Genomic DNA, 22,223 nt, shown 5'->3' with positions numbered 1-22,223 from the left:
TCAGCTCAAACAAATTAACTTCAATGTATTAAAATGATATCCATGCATTTACATGAGGCAAAATCAAACACGAATAGGATTATATCTCAATAACTTTCGAAGATGATTAGCAACACCAGGAGAGAAGGAAAAAAACGAACACTTTCACTGAATTGTGAAACGCCCAGCGAGAACTTCCGAAATTCATTCACTTCCCAAAAAAAATAAAAAGGATTAGAAGAAGGTGAATCTAGTTTCTTTTTTTACTCTTTTCAATGTTCTATTTCTTCACTACTGATCTCGCTCTTATTCTTCAATTCTCTTTTTCTTCACTGGTCAAAATGTGCTATCTGAGACGGCAACTCCGGAAGATGCTGGCTTCATCCGATCTCAGTTCTCGGGTTTCACAGTAGGCTTTGTCATATTTTCAAATTGAAGCTCTGATTGACTATTGGATTGTAACGGTGCAATTGATTTTCTTCAAACTTCAGCTGAGTTCACCTGTATGACCCTTCGTCTATATTTCACGAGCACTGATATACGACTTTTGAGCTACATGGAAATGAATATCCTTCTAGTTATTAGGACTATAAATTATAACATAGTAGTCAGTATATTCTACAAGAATAATCTTAACCATTCTCTCCTATCTCCATATTAACATTATTAATAAAAAATAGATAGACTTACAACAACAACAAAATTTAGCGAGTATATCTTAAGCTCATCAACGGGAGCAAAACCCTGCTATCTCACTGAGGGCAGTAACATCAGTCGTCGGGAACACCAAATGTAAAAGAGGGACCGAAGAGGATGTGTTAATTGCCTTGATTTTATCCAAAGCTCTTTTAACTTCGAATGGTGATGCCACATTGTACCATCGTACATACCAAGAAAGAAGAGTTGATGAAACCCTTCTCTCAGAATCTTCAGTTGGCCATTTTCCAGATTTCATGTACGTAGAGAAGTCCTTTGGGAATTCAAGAGATGAATTAAGAATCTCATCTACACGCTTCTGCACTGAACCAAGAAAAGTTGATTGCACTATCCCTTCCTTTGAACTTGTTGATCTTTTACTTAGCAAACCATTACTGTAAGCCAGTGCTATCTATACACCAAGAATGGAATACGGTAATCAATTAAAGATGGATATCAAGCACAACAATTAAAGGTAATTGCAGAAATAAAACTACTTGAAACTAGTCATATGCAGCTTAGTGGGATAGGCGTAGAGAAAAATTATTTTCCCTATTGATCAGCTTCTGTCAAGCACACATACAGCCAGTAAATCAACACAGACAGCACAACGTTAAGAGCAACGAGCATTTCCAAATAGATCTGTGACCTAATTCACTGTTAAGTGTTTGTTCCTTAATATAAGGAAACTTTAACGTAAAGCACATAATTTTTACTAAATATTAATTAGATGACATATTGATTGTCCAAGGTTTACAAAGAATAAAATCTGTACTTGCCACAATAAAATCCTCTTATTGACTTATGTTAGATATCTAAAGAAGATTTATTTCATAAAGATGACATAGTATTTCAAGAGTATTAGGTCTGTAACGGTGTTAGATATGTTAAGAAGGGGTGTTCATAAAAATCCGAAAACCCGAACCAAACCGAAAACCAAACCAAACCGACCAAAAAAAACGATACTTTTTGGTTTGGTTTGGTTTTGGCTTTGAAATTTAAAAACCGATCAAATTTGGCTTGATTTTGGTTTTAATTAAAAAAAACGAACCAAACTAAATATAGGAGTAGCTATTTTAAATTTATTATTACACCTATATATATGTATACTTTTATACAAAGTTTTAAAATTTTATAGTAAATATTAATCGTTTGCACTTTTAGTACAGTTCTTTACCGTTACATTCTAGTTTAATTGGTAGTTTTCTTTTGTTAAGTGTAAGAATCTATTTCATGTTAAAAATAATATATTTTTAATTGAGTCCTTAAATTATTCATCACTATTTGATTCAATTATCATCAATATAGCTTGGTAAATAATAGATTTCTCAAAGGGCAATTGATTTGATAGTATTACGTTGAAAATGTGGTCGCCGAAATGTGTGTTTGGTAGTGTATGTCTTATATTTAAGAAAAAACCGACAAATAACCGAAAAACCGACATAAACCAAATCGAGAAAAAACCGACTTAATTGGTTTGGTTTGGTTCTAATATTTGAAATACCGACTTACTTGGTTTGGTTTCTTTTTAGGGAAAAACCAATCCAAACCGAACCATGAACACCCAATAAGATACATTGATACTCATCGACCAAGGGTAGGATATAAACTTTCCAAAAATAAAATCATTTGTCTTTTGGACTTTCTTATGTTAGATAAGTATCTATACTATATTAAAAGCACGAAAACCCTTAGCGAAATGTCGTTCGCCTTTTTTACCCTTTGAAAATAGATTTTACATTGTACAAATTCGTAATTTAATTATTTTTCCTAATATTTAGGATGTTAAAATCAACTAAAATTTTGGTTATTAATTCTTTCCTTTAGGTAGAAGTTCCTACTATTTAGAAATTTAAATCGAGTAATATTCTACTTATATATTCTTTCCTTAGTAGAATTACGTAAAATACAACAAAATGATCCTTTGTAATTTTCCAAATTAAAAAAGACATTTTTTTTCCGTGGATCCTCAAACCGGCTATATTTTTTAGCTCCTTTAGAAATCTTTATGTAATTTCTTTTCATCTATAGACAAGAGGGACAGTACCAAAAAGCTATATAAAAGCAGAATAAAAACAAGATAGTAAGGTGATCAACAATGAAAGAAAACAACGGTTAGTCATAAAAACCTATTACCAACAGAAAGTGAGACTGTATGCCAATACTACTGTTATGAGCACTCTAGACTACCTACTCTACTACCCTAATCATCGACCTTCATACCTTCCTATCAAGGGTCATGTCCTCGGTCAGCTGAAGTTGCGCCATATCTTGCCTAATCACCTCTCCCCACCTCTTCTTTGGCCTACCTCTACCTCTCCGTAGGCCCTCCAATGTCGACCTCTCACACCTCCTCACTGGGGCGTCTGTGCTCCTCCTCCTCACGTGACCAAACCACCTAAGCCGCGCTTCCCGCATCTTGTCCTCAATAGGGGCCATACCCACCTTGTCACGAATAATCTCATTTCTGATCCTATCTAACCTGGTGTGCCCGCACATTCATCTCAACATCCTCATCTCTGCTACCTTCATTTTCTGGACATGAGCGATCTTGACTGGCCAACACTCAGCCCCATAGTTTCAGTACTTAGCTAATGGAAAAAGAGTTGGCTCATGCATTAAGTTGATGATAGATAAATAAATCTTTCTAATACCAATCAGACTAACTTTTAAGTAAACCATAGCTAGCTCCCCTCAACTTCAGCAATATCACGTACACTAACCTCTAGTTTAAAAGTTACACCAACCTCCTATTTGATTTGTGTTATGGAGACTTCCCATCACTTGTTTCAAAGAGCATTTGGTATGGTTTTACACTCTACGGTAGCCAGGTATACAAAAAAAACATGCACCAAAGCACTAAACAGATAGTCCAAATATGAGTCTAAAACTAGATCACATTCAGGTAAGAAAAGGAAACCCTTCACTTCTTCCAAAGAGAATTTAGAATGATCTAAATGCAAAATAATACAAAGATAGCATGCCCAAGCACTAAGCACGTAGTTAAAATGGAAATTTGAGTCTGAAACAAGACACTTTTAAGAAAATTCATAGGTTGAACCAGCTATTCAGGTACAAAGCAAACAACAGATACCTTCAAACTTGAGATGAACAGTGTGTCTTGTAAATTGCTGGATCTACTAGTAATCTGATCGACCATGGAACCAATAGTTGTGTATAATGACAGATAAACCTGCAGTGTTTCCAAATGTTAAAAAACTACCTCCTAATAATAACACAAGCTTCTGAACAAGGAGAACAAGTAACAAAACCTTCATGAGAATCTACTTCTAATATTGAGTAGATAACATTTTTTCTGAAAAGGCTAGCAGAAGTTCAATTCAAATGTAAGTTTTTTCTGTGGTAACTACACAACTGCATGGCTCCTTACATAGCATGCACTTTCCACCATTTAAGAATTCGCTGTTTAAGTATCAAGGTGAACGAACATTTGCAAGATGAAGCATCACCTGTAATAGTGCTGCCCTGTCCTTGCTTACACACTCAAATAAAACTTGTAAGCAAAATTCCTGGAAGTCAATGTCAGATCTGCAAACATGCAATACAGACTTTACTATCAACTCGTGATTCCAATCAGAAGACAAGATTATCAGCAGGACTTCAGACAATCTTGCTACATTCACATCTTGAAGGCTAATCGTTCATTATCTGTGCAATCAAGTTTGATAGGACTTCACAAAATCTTGCTGCATTCACATAATCAAGGCTATTCATTCATGCAATCTTGTTATATTATTTAGTTGGTTCCTTGTAATGAATTACTTGGTAGATAACTTCCTTGTAAATAGTCCCTTCTTAATTGGAGCAGATATAGCTTTATTTAATCAGCTTGATGAGTCAGTTCATGCATGATTCCCGGGATTCTCGTATGCAAGTTGGTCTTCGCATTTTGGGGTATCTGAAGTCTGCTAAATGCAAAGGTCTCCTTTTCTCCAAACATGGCCACCTCCAGGTAGAAGCCCATACAGATGCGGATTGGGCTGGATTTCTAGATGACATAAGATCTACATCCGGTTAATGTACGCTCATAAGAGGGAACTTAGTTACTTGGAGAAGCAAGAAGCAAAGTATTGTTGCTTGATCAAGTGGAGGCGGCAGAATATAGATCTATGGCCCAAGGTGTTTGTGAACTTTTGTGACTACAAAAGCTACTAGAGGAATTGAGATTGTCTAAAAAAGGGAAACTTTCCTTGTATTGTGATAACAAGGCCGTTCAACATGACAAACGAAACATGCTGTAATTGATCGACAACACTTCATCAGAGAAATGATTATAAGTGGTATCTTGACTTTGAGCCCGTTTGGATGGGCTTATTTTAAGTGACTTTTAAGTATAAGCCATAAGTTAGGAATTCTAGCTTTTGGCTTCTTCTTTTTTGTCATTTTAGCTTAAAAACAAGCGGTTAAAAGCACTTTTTTACTTTATCCAAACACTACAAAATAGCTTAAAAGCTATTTTGGCTTAAAAGCACTTAAAATAAGCCAATCCAAACTGGCTCTTTGTTTCAGGTGTCATCATAGAAACAACTAGCTGATGTGTTTACAAAAGGACTCAATAAAAGATCCTTTCACACACTGGTTTGCAAGTTGGACATGTGTGACACTTTGCAACATTGAGTCAGGAAATCAGTAATAGCTAGTGTATTGACTTGAGAATGAGCAATTAATAGACGGGCACTTGCCTGCTATTCCAGTTAGGGTCACAGCAGAGTTGGGCAAACGAAATTAAGCTTGGGTTAGACGAGAAAGTACTGATCAACTGATCTACCATGTCGCCATCTCGACAATCTCTACTGGTGGCAGAAGCTCTTAAACGTGTCAAACCAAACACCTGTGTTAAAAGCAAACAAAATTTGATTTAACACGTAAACTAGACAAAGAAGAGTTAAATTGATATAAATGAGAACTAACCTTGTGCATTGCTCGTGACAGCAGTGACTGACACCCCGCAGGATCATCCACATAGGAACATGCTCCGACTTTTCTCTTGACATAGAGGACACCAGAACTAAGCGCGTCATTCTTGTCCCCTGAGCTCCATGATTTTTCTGAAAAAGAGTTGCAGATAATATTGAACAAAATAAGTAAATAACCTCAATGTCCAACTACAAGAAGCCAAAAGCAATATCAAATTTACCCTCAGGGATGTGGTTGATGACTTGAGGCCAGTATCGAGGACCGCAGACATGAACAGCCTTTAACTATAATGCAAAAAGGCAAAAACGTGGTTTGGACCTAAAGTTTCACGTATATGGTAATCTTAAAATTACAGCATAACTTTGCTTGTAGAGAAGATCAGAACTTACAACAGCACGTTCTGGAAGAATACATGGGGTGACCTCATAAAAACTTGTTTCTGCATAGTGTTCTGTCTCTCGAACAGTAACTTCTAAAGGACAATAGACAGGTAAACCAGTGTCCACATCAACTGTCTGAACCCAACGAGCTTCTGCCGCAAGAACATACAAATGCCGAAAAGCCTGTACTGATGCAAACTTGAATTTTAAAGTACAAAAAAACAAATCACAGGCAAAGGAACGGAAAGAAGCATAAACAATGACAGTATATGATGTTTACTTAGATTATTAACCAAAATAGAAGACATCAATTGAGATCGAAGAAGAAAGAGTAATACACTTGCAAAGAGATACTCCACACAGGGGGGAAAGGAAATAGTCAATAACCTGTCAATTTGAAAAAGGGAAACCAATATGTTGAATAATTTCAATTTCTGCATGACTAGTATCAATGAAATCCACAAATGAGAGTTTTGAGACAATTCAGCTTCAAATAAGAGACAATATATCATATCATGCAACACTAACTTTCAGCTCAATACCATGTGCAAGTATTGCCAATGTCTAGATGTTCCGTGGGACTTTTCATATCTGAACTCACCACCTGTAAACAGATCTTAACTCACATGTATTAGTGGATAGCTACATATACCTTCTCCTTTGTATCACATTACAGCTGACTATGTCAGAGACTCCTTCAACAGCAGGTGCATTCATATGCACTCTTCAGAACAAAGTTTACATATCCTAATAAGTCGTTTGTTCCACTAAAAGACGTCAAGGTCTTTTTATCAGGCAATGGTCAAACACAGGTAATACCAGTTTGATTTTTTACCTCATTAAAATAGCTTTTGCAGCGACCATGGTCGTCTCTCTCATTTCAACTGCCCATTCTCTATAAAAATTACAACTTTCTTAATAGGTAGTCCTACAATTGGTGGATCTACAGAAATCCAATGAGAAATGTTGTCTACTTCCAATGTTACGGGACCTCCAGTGTTCCCTGTATCTACTCGACTATCGGCAAACAAAAGGTCTCAGATGCACTCGATTACACAATGTTTAACTTAAAAATCTTTAAGTTCTTTTCACATGTCTTAATAGGAAATACCCCATTTACGCTTTTCTTTTATCTTTTTTTAAATAAAAAACAACTATTGTGAACACCACATTGAATGGAACTTGTCTCAATTTTTCTGGTTAGTGAAAGCAAAATTTGGATGGACAAAGCACAGGCAGTAGCAATAGATTCCATTTTGTAGTGTTGGTACACCAAGCCTGATTTATAAGTTCCTAAAATCTACTAAGTCACTTCTGCATTCATTTACCTGAAGGTGGCACCGATTGTCATTAGGTCCAGTCGGCAATCGCGGATATAGTGTTATTAGCAAAGCAGCAATAGAACTTTTGCTAGTCGAAAAAGTCTGCATTCCACCCCCAAGAAACAAGAAACCAGTAGCTAAGCTTACCTGAAACATTTTTCAGATCAATGCATGAAAAAGATGGTCATAAAAGAAACTGCTATTTGAATCTACAATAATTTCTGCATCTTAATGCAAATAATTTGAATGAGTGTAGACGGAAGAATTAATTTCACTAACGAGTAAGGTCATACTATCAGATGCTTTGAATCTAAAATGAACATGTCCAAGCAATTATTTATTGGTTGTTGAAAGAAAATAGTTTATGGCGATCCTTTTCTTTTCAAGGTGATGAGTAATCCACAGTATTTGTTGGTTGATCATAGACATTCCTCTGATCTCTCGTGGAAATTGGGTAGCAACCAGTGCCAGAAACAGGTGATTCAAGAACTCGTTGTAAAATGACAATACACTTACAGCCATCTGATTACCGAAGCTCAAGTGCCCATCAGCAGAATTTCGACCACGCAAATATTTCAACAATTTGAATGTTTGTAGGTGTCCAGACCCCGCCATAACCTGCACAAGTAGGAATTCTGAATGAAGCCTACCCCTACAATTAACCAATTTGCACTTGCGCAACTATATACCAACCACACAAAGAGAGAGAACAATTAGGTGAAGACATGTCTCCAATGAACCACGATCAATATATCTAGACAGTCCTTTTGGCAATCCACGTCCAGTTGTGACAGATACAGGTTTAATCTGCAATTAGAAGTAAACTTGTCACAGCATAATAAATATGAATCAGCACATTAAGGTGAAAGACAGACCTCGTTAAGGAAGTATAGAGCATATTTGTAGAGCAGCTCTTGTAAGTTGTCATCTCTAGTACCAGCATATCTTAACCCTGCCAGAATTATAGCTTGCAAATCAGGGATAACCGAAAGTACAACATCGGGCAGATGTAATGATGAATCAAATGCGATTCACCTCAGGCCTAGAAGTAGATTAGTGTAGTAAGCATAAAATACACTCTAAAAGACGAATAAGAATCTAAGACTTCGCTCAGAATCTGATCCATTTCACATGGTATGAATTTAGCATATTTTGATATCAAGACTGCCAACAGAAATTCACTATAAATGAAGAGCTGGTGTCAAACTTGAAACAATAATTGGTTAGTTCTCTGCCAGCATTCAGCATGTCCAAGAAAATCTAGCACCCAAGAAACCTCATACTTCGTAACCTATTCCCGTCTCCATCTGTTAAATGAGTTGTAGATTACTGATGAACCTTCTGAGCTTAGTGCCAAAGGCAACTAAACAGGAAGCCAGAGACAGAAGTAAACACTTTGAGTTGTTAAATAGTCTCCTTCGCAGCTGACCAAATGAACGAAGCCCACATTTTGCATTAGCTGTCCATCCCTCTCAATTGATGTGCTTTTGAAACACTATCGCATTGCAAAAGAGCTTCTGTCCATATCAACTAACTTCTGAAAGATCCACGCTACTACAAAAATATATACTCCCACTTTCCAGAATATTCATGTCTCCACCTGCTCTAATTCAGTGTCGAAGTAGATGTTTGGACAATATTTGGTCGAACAACATTAGTTATGCCTCAGTCCCAAAAACATTTGGCATCGGCTATATGAATCCTCACTTCTCCATTTAAGCTCAACTCACGTTATCATACCAAATAAAAATAAAAATGAGAATAAATTATATATATATATATATATATATATATATATATATATATATATATATATATATATATGTATGTATGTGTGGGTTTTACTAACCTACTACATGGTTGTAGTAGGTTAGCATTGTATACATATTTGTTTTGCCTTAATCCCTAACAGCATATCAATAATGTGTTAATGTGAGGGCTTTTTTGCCTTTCTACGAAAAATCTATCCAAATCCACACCCCCCCCCCCCCTTCTTTTTATATTTTTGTTCTTCTCAAATTGAACTCTATTAATTCATTGTCAATTGTTGTTTTGCTCCATTGGATCCAACCATTAAATTTCAAATTTTCATACTCAAAGCATAAATAATTTGACATAACTTAAAAACAGACATTGTTTTTTGAGATGCAATCCTTCTTCTTGCCCCTTCTCAGTGACTGAAAAATCGGCAACATTGCCGCCGTTGATCAGAACTACAGCAAAAGTACTTTTTAGAATTGGGTTTATTGGGTAGTCCCCATAGGAAATGGGTTTAATCGTTGGATCTAATGTTTTACCCCTGCATTATCTTCTTCAAAATCGAACCTAGAAATTAATCAGCGGAAACACAAACTATGGGTGAAATCTTTAGCAATGACAACACTTTAATTTTTTGCTGAACTTAAAGAGATAACGAGAGAGAGAAAGGAGGGGAGGGATGGTTTCGCCATGGACAAAAGGACCAGGAAAAGAGAAGGAATTATTATTTGATTTTATGACGAAAAGTCAGAAAACCCCCACCTAACCTACTACAACAGTAAAACCCTATATATATATATATATATATATATTTCTAATAAAGAAAGTAGTAATCATTAATAATAATAATAAACATATTATTAGAGGTTCTTTAACAAGACTAAATCCTATTCCCCAGGGGCGGATCTAGAGCAAAGGTTACGGGTTCCCGTGAACCCAGTAACTTTTGCATAGACCCTGTATTTGCACTAAAAAATTCATTAAAAGTATAAGAATATTTAGCGTGAAACCCAGTTCGTTGGTCCAGTTATCATGTAGATTAACTTGAGATTGTTATAAGAACCCATAAGCTTAAAATTCTGGATCCACCTTTGCTATTCCCCACTAGTAGATATCGCCAAATGAATCTTTTTTTTCATTGTGTTCGATCTTTAACTAAGTCTACATTGATCCATGTAGGTGTTTCGAGACAACTTCTTTCCATATGATTTTAGGTCTGCCTTGTCCCTTTTTAATACCTTCATACACCACAGCTATTTCTCATTTTCCCTTATTCCCGGTCCCATTGCTTTGAACTTCATACCAAAAACCAAGCTTTTTAATTCTTGCAAGCCCTTCTTTCTGGGATAGCAGCAACTGATGATTTTGCAATTTTCACTCTCTTCACATGCCTTCTTTTGTCAATTTTCATAAACATAGCCATTGCCTCCTTTTCACATCCTTGGAAATCCAGCTCAAATTGTTTGCTGAGTTTGATTACATTTTGGTGTACCCATAAGGATGCGTTCAGTTCACCCTCTATCTCCCCCTCTATCGACTGTATTTGCAACGGTGCGGCTTCCTATATAGGCCCAATATGTGTCCCTATTGTTTCAATCATTTGCATGTCTCTTGTGACCACTCAATTCTCCAATTGTACCCTTTCCCTTTCGATGTTAGTCATGGCATCTTCATAGTCATCAGCTTCCTCATGTATTATCATCTCTTTTCAATCCTAAAATTTTGGTTCTTATTCTTGTATGTGGTTTTCCATAACTCTGTAGCTTTTTCATCTTAGTTCTGGGACTTCAGCATATTGACCCCAAATTCATAAGCTGTTGGGTTAAATTTGTTCTCCATATTTAAGTAGACTTTGTTTTGTTTAAAGACTTGGGCCTCATTAAATAAGTTTGGGCCGAAGGACCTGCCCTTATTGTTAGTTTTGCTTGTAATACCTAGCCCAATCTCCATTCCTTCAATGAATTTAGCTCACGGTTGTTTGTCACGTGTACGCTCCCTTTCAACCTATGCAATTTTATCTTTCCGCTTGCATTTATTAGAGACCACGTGTGCCCCATTCTTTATAGTAAAGCTATCAGGACTACCCACCTCCTCGTAGCTCTCATTTACCCAGCGGTTCTCCATAAGTTTCTGTTCATCTTCTCCGATAAATACGATGATTGGCGATTCGCAACAAATAGGATGAAGGTTAAACATTTGTCTTCAATCACCACTTATTTCGGAACTTTTCTCCCATCTCCTTTAATCTTTAATCTTGCCTGTTTTAGATGATTTCTCATAGAAGTTTCCTCCTCTGTTTCCGCCATCCTCCACAGTGATCTCCAATGACTTTGAAGATTTTCTCTATCCTTTCGCTGACTGTTAGAGCAGTATCCGGCCACCAGGGACCACCATTCCATATGGAATTTTATTCACTTCCACCACCACTCTCCTTATAGTACATGTTCCGCCATATATTTTGTTGGGAATTCAAAAAGAAAGAGGTTGTACCCCATTTCGTATATGTTCCTCCAAATGTGCTTTTTCAAGAGCTCACAGACTATCTTCGGATGTCATACAAAGTTGGTTTTTCCTTCACTTCTTTATTAATATGACCTAGCAGACATCTTCCGAGAAGCCCACTTTCAGCATTTGCCTCTCCTCCATCTATGATAATTTTGTTGTTGCTTGTGTTGATCATGGCTTAATTTGAAACCCTAATTTTCCATTTCCTAGCTCTGACAAAGGCTGTGTATGGATTTTGGGATCTGATTTTCCTAGAATGTTTGTAATAAATGGCCCAGTATTTTCTTTAATGAATTTATCAATCTTAAATGCAACATCCCTCCATCCAGCATTGAATGTAATTTCTGGAATAATAATGACAGATCTATTAACTCCTTGTACTGTTACACTGCTTATGAATCTGCCAAAATTATTGTTTTTCCTTGCACAGAAAAAAAAAGTGACTGCTGCTCCTTTAGCTTCCATTTTCTCATCAGCCTCTCAGTGTCTCTTGAAGCTTCTTGTAATACAAAGCATATCCATTCCACAGTTTTCCTGTTGAACGTGGTTATGCGCGTCAAGTTCCGACTTCGCTCCACCTAATCAAACCATACTTCAGTTCTTGATTTAACTCTTGTGAAATTATATGACTTAGAATCCAACTGCAAAATAAATTTTGTTCTCCCCATTAAATTTGTAACAAGAAAGATACTGAAAAAGCACTAAGAAACTACCGAAAAAGAGTTCTTTTCCTTCCTCGATATATGTGTCTGGGTGCATTTTCTCTCTCTTAATTCCTTGTGTTAAAACTTGCTACTTTCTGCACAACTTCTTCATACCACAAAAGCATTAAAATAGCCACATGAGCATCTACTTCATATTCAGATATCAGGTCCTCTTTACCATTATCCGTTGAATCATCATAGTATTCTTATAATTCGCCATCATCATCAACTTCGATTAGCTCTGTTCTCGTAATTTCCACATAATCAGCTTCAGTAATCATGTCGTCCTCTGATTGTTCGCTAATTGATTGACCTAAATTCTCTTCCTCCATTTTCTCTGCTTCTTTATCTCTATAATGCCCATTCTCCAAATTTTTGATTCTTTATTCTCAACATTTTTGAAGATGGAATTTCTCAACAGCCTCTTATCTCGATATTCATAACTATGATTATAATGAAGGGCAGAACTTGGGTCAACCTAATTATAAGGACTGGGCATATTATCTTTTTTTATTGTCCACACTGATGTCACTTGGCTTTTGAGCCTTTTTTATACGCATTAGCAGCCGTCCCAAATCTCTCCACTTCATTACCTATAACCCGAGGCCTTTTAAAGTTCACTTTAATATTCAACTTATAATTAATGCTATGCACACATTCCGCACGCGTCTCTAATTTCGAAGTCCACCTTCCTGGGCAGCGGCGGAGGTAGGATTATCACAAAGGCGGTTCAAAAAAGAAAAAGTTAAAAAGGTTGTAGCTAGTGGGAATAGAACCAATGACCTTACAAAAGTTTTGAACCCCCTTGACCACTAAGCTATTGCTTTTGGGTTGGGTCAAGGGGATTCAAAACATAATATATACAGGTAAAAAACAGATTTTGCCTTATATATACAATATAATTTTTCGGCGAAGGGGGTTCGGGTGAACACCCTTCCGCCCCCCTAAAACAGCCCATGTTCCTGGGAATCTGCTCTGTCGTCTCTCTTTATTCGATGAACTGTTGCGTCACTAATCCTGGCAAACCTCTTCAATTTTCATGTCACTTGTCTCCACCCAAACTGTGGATTTCACCCACACCAGAACCGTGAAAGTAAGATCTTCCACTTTGAATTTCCAATTTGCCGAAAATTTATTTCTAGAGAATCGAACACAAATTCTTACCCATTTTATATGTGTTCTGAATTTACTATCATCATCATCTTCCAGATACCCTCCAAGTCGATCTCCAATTTTCTTGAATAAACTCTCCGACCACAAGCAAATAGGGAATCCCACCAATCTGACCCACACAAGATTAGGTCGGATTTTTTCTAGATGACAACTCCAACCTCAATTCTAAATTCTTAAAGAACCAATTTCCCATCTATCACCTTTTCGTCTCAGAATCTTGAAGGAAACTCAAATAAGAAAAGACCTCCATTTAGCTCCTTCAAAGACTCCAGCGCGAATTTGCCACTTTCTACGAACCCATCCTTAGACTTCATATCTACCGGAAGTCAGAACTGTATTGTCACGGTAAATAGCCAATTAAACAACTATGCAGATATTCCACCCTTGACTTGATCGACCTTTTGCCTATTATGAATTGATTTCCTTCAGCACCTTCTTTTTCTATTGCTATCACATCATCTTTGGGTCATCCCTTAATATGTGCAACTCGAGCAAACTTTCTTTTGCTTTGTATCTTATTGTTACTCTGATCATTGTTGATTCCCCCTTTTTCGATGAATCTAAGGATCTTTTCTGCATAATCATCCCAACCAAGATTTTCTCCTATTTCTGGGATGATATTAATAGATTTTTTCCTCCCCTTATAAGAAACGACTCTGACGTATCTTCCATATACGTTAAAGTTCAGGTATATAAATATGAATATAATTGACTACTAAACTCCCATTCTGCAGGTTTTACCATTCTCCGTCGATGCCAATTTGAGATATTTGCAAAGCTCCAGAACTAAATACATCCAGTATTTCGAAGGACTTGTTACCAGCTAGAAAGAAAGAATTCCTCCCCATGTCATTTTGTTAGTTTCTAGGACAATCACCTTTCTCGCTGCCATATACTAGGCTTAAGTTACTCAGTGACCGTCTTCAAAGCTAACAACACACAAAGTAATGGAAGAAATAGAACGTTGTTATGAAGGATGAACAATGGTAACAGGGATAAGAAAGAATAGGGCCCACCTAAACAGACAGATTTGAATCTGAAAATAAACAGTAGAGAGAAATAAGAGAAGAGAAGAATTGAAGAGAATTATAACAATTAATCGGAAGAAAAGGATGGAATTCTTGCCGGACAATCTAGTCGGAAGAAGAGGGATGAAAGAGAATATTTATTAGCGCACTTCCCAAGAGAGAAAATAAGATCCATTCTAATTGGAAGAAAGTATTACATAGCATCATAACTAGAAAAAGTTCAACAGACAGGAGAAAGACATCTTTTAGAACTTAGGCTCACCAAGAGAAATGCAGGCTCCAACCATTATGTGAACATACGCCTGAACAAATGCATCAGCATGTATTTCATCTGTGTCACTCATGCTATCACCAAGGTCTTTAACACCATTTTGAATAACTTCTGGAATTTGAGAATGAATCCATCCTTCAGATGCATGAACTCTAGAAAAAATTAAACTATAGTTAAACCTGAGAAGCAACTTAAAAATGTTTTGCTGATTGAAAAGTGTTGGGAGCATGTTTACCTGCTCCACATTATCAAATTCCGGGCAATGACACGAAGCATTATGAAATCAGGTCGAACATAGTGTAAATCAAAATGTGTCTGCGGGACAGACAACCTAGAATAGACCAACTCTGACTCCGTCTGCAGTTGATTGAGAGCAAAACTAATCACTAGAAGAAAGTTGTCTAGGAGGTTATCTCAAACTAGAAAATAATATAATGTATAAATTTACCTTCAAAAACATAAGAGCAAGGGCAATGGTGGCTCCAGGTGCAGTAACATCAACATTGACTGCAGCGCTGTCCATTATCTGCAAGAAAAAGGATACAGTTTCAGAAGATAGATTTAGAGATCCATATATCGGTACCTATCTTTAAGTCAGATAAGACTAGCAGCACTATAATATACGCGGAGAGACAGGATGACCTAACCTGTCCAGCACTCCGATTATGTTCATCAATAGATGGTGCGAAAAGATGGAACCTCTCCTGAAGAAGATCAGTTTGAAGAATTATATTCAAAAAAATGAGAACATTGAGTCCCACATCGACAATGAAGGGGATGGGTGGTCTCCTTATATGGACTTGGTCAATCCTCACTTCTTGAGCTAGCTTTTGGGGTTGAGTTAGGGCCAAGATCCATTTAACATGGTATCAGAGCAGGACCCATCCCGATTTCCCGATGTTGGGCCCCCATAATTGTCCACGCTCCAGATGTCCAGTCCTGGGCGTGAGAGGGGGTGTTGAGTCCCACATCGACAATGAAGGGGATGGGTGGTCTCCTTATATGGACTTAGTCAATCTTCACCTCTTGAGCTAGCTTTTGGGGTTGAGTTAGGGCCAAGATCCATTTAACAGTCACAAATCAAAATTTTCGAATCATATTGCATAAAACAGGAGACAAATTCTGCAAGCATATACATTTTGAGGCTCCTTGCAGCCAATGTACTGAAACAACCGATCAACCAAAGCATCCACGAAACCAAGAGCATCTTCTCCACGACCTTCAGTTAAACCAAAAACACTTAGAGACAGACAATAGCCATAATGATGCATGTGATCTTTCAATCATACCCAACGCGACCAATCCCAGTGAAAACCCTGCAGCAACTGCATAACCCTCCCTTTCAAGTACATTATCTCCTCCACTTCTACGACCTATTTCACCCTGCAAACCAGCTACCAGTGGTTAAATTCATGAAAACATGCATAAAACTTGGATTAACGCTATATTACCATTTTGGTCCAATAAGAAGCCATCTCTTCTTGCACACAAGCAAGATCATTATGAACTATCTATAATCACCTACTCCTTTTCACTTTAATGCCAGAACTTATAAGTAGAAACAAATAATTCTGCAATTCCCTACAATAACTTCCAGAGGAACAAATTATTTAAAATGAATGCCACACAAGATCAATTGTCCTAGTACTCCAGTTAGCTTTCAGTAGCCCTCTGCTCCTAACTAAAATTGAGGAACAACAAAAGCAAAAACTCAGTCATGCACCAGAAATAAGAAATCAAGTTTCAAGTTTCCATATATTCGAATAAGGTGAACACTAATCTTGAGTCGAGACCAACTACCGAATAATACACAGTGACTGTTCAACACTTGACCAACAGATGATCCAAGAAAACTCCAGGAGTGTATAGACCTCCAAGATTTAGAGAAGAAAGTACCAGAAGAATTTGCATTGTTTGGGGATGTGCCGATCCCTCATATAAAAGCCCAACAGAAAGGAGAGCTGCTGCCTGAAAAGCAATACACCTTACGAACAATCATTTTTCAAGTCAAAGATACTTCATTAAAGAGGTTGATTGTTTACCACAAAATAAAAATTCAAAAAAAACATCACTTTAACACAAGTGCATGGAGGAGGAAACACAAACCATTTTTTATTAGGTAGGAGGAAACACATACCTTTAACTCTTCTAAAAGTTAATAGGTGGAAAAAAGAACAGAAACATATTGGAGTAAGGATATCATGGAAGCATGAAACATATATTCAGTTCTGATTTGCTAGCAAGTATATTAACATAGAATGAAAATCTACTAGGGGACAAAGAGGAAATTATTTTAGACGAAAATGATAAAATGAGGTAAGGATCAGTACAGCACTTCGGCTGAACACTGAAGCTTAATAAAACAGAAGCAAGAGTATGATGACCTAAACGAACTGCAAATAAAAGATAAATCCATAGAGAAGACCAATCTCCACTGAGAATTCAACATTTTCACAGATTTACAATGCATGCAAAATTAGGAGGTAATCCTGCAACATTACCTGCAAAAGGGTTGGCAACTCCAATTCCGGAAAGGAAGATGGATGATGTGATGGTATATGAACATAGAGAGACTGCATGGAGATCAAATAGATTCCTGATTCGTTAGAAGGAAAACGAGAAAAGCACATCCAATGACAAATTCGATAAACTGCAACTAGAAAGTAGATACAAAATTAATAAAGCAGATAAGGCACCCAATAATAAGGGACGTTTGAATGCCAGTACTGATTGTTAAGTAGGAAATATCATTCAGTAACTGACAAGGGCAGATCTGGAGTGCTCTAACTGAAAAATGCGTTGAAATAAAAGAATCAAAGTTACACTAAGCTAGTTTAGCAACAAGAATACGGCAACTTCCTATCTGCAGATAAACTAAGAGGCACTCTACTCGTCGAATTATTATGAGTTATCCTCCTAAGCTTCGAAAAGTAAAACAATCTGGCAGCAGACAGCTATATGTTGTTGAGAACAACAAATGAAGTGTAAGGAAGCTTGATGAGAATATCCTGGCAATAATAAGGCCATGGCCTAAGCTAGCTGAAAGTTGATAAAGGTTTTAAGATCTGCTGACACAATCAAAACTTCATGCAGTATGTCTGTTAACTTCATTAGCATAGGTTACTTCCACGAGACTTTATCAGCTACAACCTTCTATTTATCCTCTTCCTCCACCCACCAAAAGGAAAGATAAAAAAACAGCAATCAGATATGTACATACCTGTGTTGACGACTCCTAAATAACACTACTAGTGTAGTTTACAAGTACTCTACTTAACTAAAATATGCGTAGGCCGTGAAGCGACGGCTCGTAATTAGATGATCAGAGATCACAAGGAAAATAAGAACTCTTTGTTCCAACATTTCATATTCACAGTAGGTGGAGCAAAGATATGACAAGAATGGAATAGGAAATGGGAAAAATGAAGAATCATTCCTTACCTTTGAGATTGCTGGCTGCATAGTTCCCCTGTATGATGCTGCAAGGCCAAGCATCAATCCAACAGTTGTACTTTCGTGTTCCTACAAGGGACAACATCACCGGGAGCAGAAAATAAGCATGTGTCTAATAGATTCATACAGTGTTATCAAGGGCGAAAAGCGCAAAAAAGCTCTAAGGTCCATTGGGGCTTTAAGCGCAAAGCGCAAATAAAGCACGTGTTTTAATAAAGAAAGGCTCAAATGTGGGAAAAAATATAAATATGTATGTGTAGTCCAAACCTATTAATTATAAGCATGAAATATATATATATATAAACAAAGAAATAGAAAACAATTACGATAAACTGAAATATCAATTGTTCAGTATTGCCTCTTTAGGATTATGCTCGTTGGCAAAGAAAAGTATGTCGTAGAGCCTTGATGACGACACAGAAGCGCTCACTAAGCGAGGTAAAGCGCTCAACATGTTTAGCATCTCGCTTCAGGGCTTAAGCACACTTTAAGCGTGCCTTTGACAACACTTGATTCATAATGCATTCAACTCCACCTCCATATGCGAACCTAATCTTTCCAACTTATAATTGTAATATACTCGAAAAGATCTTGAAACCTGACTATTGTTACTTCAAACAAACATGAAAACGGATTGATGCCACTTAAAAGTCTTCATTCTACCAAGATGACAACTTCAACTACACAGGCTGTAGTTACCCTCCCAACCTTCATGTGTAATACAAAAAAATTCTACTTTGCATAATCACATAGCATTCTAGCTTTTAACTCCCTTTTTTCCTTTTCAGAAAGAAACATAGCACTCTAGCTCCAATGTAAGTCGACAGTACCAAATAGTTACTTTAGTAGCTTTCACAAAATTCATCATTTCCTTTTTCCCCCAATAGGAGCAGGATCATATGTTACATGATATATGCAGTACAAATAAAAGTATGATGTGTAAAATACGTTGAATCTGAAATATGAAAAGAATATTGTAATTTAGGTAAGGAGGAAAGCACTTGCTTAAAATAAGATCGGCCCTAAAAGAAATAAACAACCTGAGAGTAATATTGGTATATATCAGTTATAGTTAAGACGCGAAGATGTCCATGTAATCCCAAAGCAAGTAATAATCCAGCATGAACAACATTGGGCTCTTCAGGTTTGTTATACAATATCCATGTTCTTGACATTTTTCCCTGCATAAGCACATGACAATGCATCAGAACATTAGGAAACGATATCAACTGAGCAATTAGAAAACTATCTACGTAAGACACTGGAACAACAGTGGGAGGAAACCACATGCAGAATGGATAAAGTATTTCAGGAGCATAACTGAACCTGAGGTGGAGCAAGTCTTAGTCCCGCAGCAACTGCATTGTGAAACTCCGGCCAAGATTTGAATTCTTGAACATTCCGAACATTTGGATCCAAATTAACCTAAACAAGCACAAGAGGCAAGATTAACACAAAAACCTTCACAAATGCATAACTCCGGCAAGGTAGACATGGACCTAAGGGGTATATAGGTGGTAGGGGTGTCAATGGATATTTGAAAACCAACTAAACCGACCGAACCGCACTGCAACGAACCGATTTTTAGGTTTCTTTTAGAGAAACCATACGTTTTTATATAAATCTATAACCGTACAGATAATTAGGGTAGGTTTTTTATTTTATAAAAATAAACCGAAAAACTACCGAACCGTACCGAATAAATTTTACCAGTGGAATATTTATATAGTAAGTTTGAAACGAATAAAGCATTAAATTTTCTATTGGGCCTTGGAATTATGAAAAATGTTACAAGCCAACAAGTAATTAAACAAAATACTAATTCCTAAAACTTATTATGCTACTTATACTTAAACTAAGTTATTCCAAGTATCTTTATTAGCAAGACACAAAGTATTCTAGCGATTATGAGTAGCAAACTACAATGTATTGAATTTGTTTCCTTTCATATAATTTAGATTTATCTTTTTGAATATTTAATATAGACTTTATTCTTGAGTCTCAGTTTGGTTAATATCTTTCCACTCATGTGATTTATATTTTCTTTGTTTTTACTTGGTTTCTTTTACGTTGCTGTTGAATAACTGATGGGTCTATACTCTAGTCATCTTTCATGTTTTTTTAATTCATCACCATTTAAACAGACTGGTTTCTTTGGCAGCTCCAGGGGTCTCAAGCAAGGTGACCCCATATCCCCATGTTATCCATTCTAGTGATGGATGCTCTGAGTAAAATGATGGATCGTGCGACGAGTGGAGGCTTCTTCAGAGGATTCTCAGCTCCGATCGAGGTGCTCAGTGCCCGAAGAGTCTCTTATTTGCTTTTTGTGGATGACACCCTGTTTTTTTGTGATGCCGATATGGATCAGTTGACCTACCTGAAGCAGGTCCCGCAGTAGGACTCAAAATTAACCTCGGCAAGTGTGTGATTTTCCCGGTGGATGAGGTTGCTGGCATTGATGCTTTGTCTCATGTTCTCAGATGTAAGGTGGGCTCTCTTCCCACTACTTACCTGGGTCTCCCATTGGGTGCTTCGCATAAGGATACTACGGTTTGGAATCCAGTGATCGAAAGGGCTGAAAAAAGATTAGCAGGCTGGCAGAAACGGTACTTGTCAAAAGACGGTAAGGAAGTGCTTATTAAAAGCACTTTATCGAGTATGCCCACCTATTACTTGTCCCTGTTGCAAGCTCCTGTGAGCATCACAGATAAACTGGAGCGGCTTCAAAGGAATTTTCTTTGGGATGCAACGAATGGAACTAGAAAGTTTCATCTAGTGAATTGGCAGACAGTCACTTCCCCAAAGAAGTGGGGTGGACTTGGAGTAAAAGATATTAGAGTATTCGACAGAGCTTGGTTGGGGAAGTAGCTGTGGAGTTTCGGGGTAGAAGAGCATGCTTTATGGAGAGAGGTCATAGTAGAAAAGTACGATTCCACAGGAGGGGGTTGGAGGACCAAGGCAATCACAGCACCTTTCGGGTGTGGCATGTGGAGGAGCATCATGAAGAATTGGGAAGCCTTCAATAGCAACATCACTTACTGGGTGGGAGATGGGAGGAGAATCAGCTTTTGGAATCACAGGTGATGTGGAGAGGATACTTTGAGGGTCTCTTTCCCCCACGTCTTCAGAGTTTCAAACCAGAAGGAATTGATGGTCCAACAGATTCGCAAGGAGCATGAAGGGGGGGTAGTACGGGACCTCTCATTTAGAAGGAAAATGCAAGATTGGGAGATTGCAAAGCTCCAAGATTTGTTGGCACTGCTATATGGGCAAGACAGGCCCCAGCCATCTTGTAATTCTTGGAGATGGGGGTTGCGTGGTGATGGTTTGTTCACCGTAAAGTCCTTTTACCAGAGTATGTTGATGAGAGAGGAGGCCACTTTCCCATACTTCTCGATCTGGATTCCTACGGCGCCCACGAAGGTGTGCTTCATGGCTAGCAGCGAGGGGAGTGATCTTGACTGCTGAAAATCTGCGAAAGAGAGGAATTACACTTGTTAGCTGGTGCTACATGTGTAAAAGCTCATAGGAAGAAGTTGATCATCTTTTGTTGCATTGCCCTGTGTCCTCAGGTTTGTGGAGGGCAATCCTGAATCTTTTTGGTGTCCAATGGGTGATGTCAAGCACTGTAAAGGAAATGTTATATAGCTAGGCCGGTTTCCGTAGAAAAAGAAAGCAAAAGGCGTGGAAGTTCGCCCCATTAGCTCTCATGTGGATAGTTTGAGGGGAGAGAAATAGGAGAGCTTTTGAGGGGATTGAGTCTTCTTTTTCACATCTTAAGAATAGTCTTTTATCTTTGATCGCTTTTTGGTGCACTCATATAGCCCCTAGTTGTATAGAAGATTGGGCGTTTTTTTGTAGAGAATCATGTTTTGATGTAAATTCCCTACTTTTTGGTATATTTCTTGTATACGGGAGTTTTTTCTCCCTTTTGATTAATACAATTTACCTTATCAAAAAAAATTAGTAAAAATGTGTAGAAAGTTTTGCTAAGTCCTATAAAAGAACGTATGCTA

The 22,223-nt window shown here is 37.4% G+C and overlaps 1 protein-coding gene across 11 annotated transcripts in view; it reads right to left on the bottom strand.

Moving 5' to 3' along the window:
- LOC107772467 (anaphase-promoting complex subunit 1-like) overlaps positions 1-22,223 on the bottom strand; it is a 44,387-nt gene continuing 22,164 nt past the window's right edge. For 2 of the 11 annotated variants that reach the window (XM_075248715.1, XM_075248720.1), the window contains 23 exons: positions 19,534-19,632; positions 19,248-19,388; positions 18,196-18,276; positions 17,256-17,327; positions 16,651-16,722; positions 16,044-16,137; positions 15,891-15,973; positions 15,402-15,458; positions 15,203-15,280; positions 14,990-15,111; positions 14,746-14,906; positions 8,191-8,267; positions 8,009-8,122; positions 7,832-7,933; positions 7,322-7,462; positions 6,332-6,380; positions 6,003-6,181; positions 5,834-5,897; positions 5,608-5,744; positions 5,379-5,527; positions 4,146-4,224; positions 3,770-3,868; positions 1-1,087 (listed from right to left, as the gene is read on the bottom strand). In XM_075248715.1, the coding sequence (XP_075104816.1) occupies positions 707-1,087; positions 3,770-3,868; positions 4,146-4,224; positions 5,379-5,527; positions 5,608-5,744; positions 5,834-5,897; positions 6,003-6,181; positions 6,332-6,380; positions 7,322-7,462; positions 7,832-7,933; positions 8,009-8,122; positions 8,191-8,267; positions 14,746-14,906; positions 14,990-15,111; positions 15,203-15,280; positions 15,402-15,458; positions 15,891-15,973; positions 16,044-16,137; positions 16,651-16,722; positions 17,256-17,327; positions 18,196-18,276; positions 19,248-19,388; positions 19,534-19,632 (2,631 nt within the window). In that variant the 3' untranslated portion in view covers positions 1-706. Of the gene's footprint in view, positions 1,088-3,086; positions 3,267-3,769; positions 3,869-4,145; positions 4,225-5,378; positions 5,528-5,607; positions 5,745-5,833; positions 5,898-6,002; positions 6,182-6,331; positions 6,381-7,321; positions 7,463-7,831; positions 7,934-8,008; positions 8,123-8,190; positions 8,268-14,745; positions 14,907-14,989; positions 15,112-15,202; positions 15,281-15,401; positions 15,459-15,890; positions 15,974-16,043; positions 16,138-16,650; positions 16,723-17,255; positions 17,328-18,195; positions 18,277-19,247; positions 19,389-19,533; positions 19,633-22,223 lie in introns of those variants that run through there. The other 9 variants (XR_012707089.1, XM_075248716.1, XM_075248719.1 and 6 more) reach the window with 9 other exon arrangements.

Source organism: Nicotiana tabacum, unplaced genomic scaffold (genome assembly GCF_000715075.1).
Source record: "Nicotiana tabacum cultivar K326 unplaced genomic scaffold, ASM71507v2 Un00029, whole genome shotgun sequence".
Taxonomy (NCBI): domain Eukaryota; kingdom Viridiplantae; phylum Streptophyta; class Magnoliopsida; order Solanales; family Solanaceae; genus Nicotiana; species Nicotiana tabacum.
Note: the sequence above shows the minus strand (reverse complement) of the source record. Positions and strands in the feature narration are given on the sequence as shown.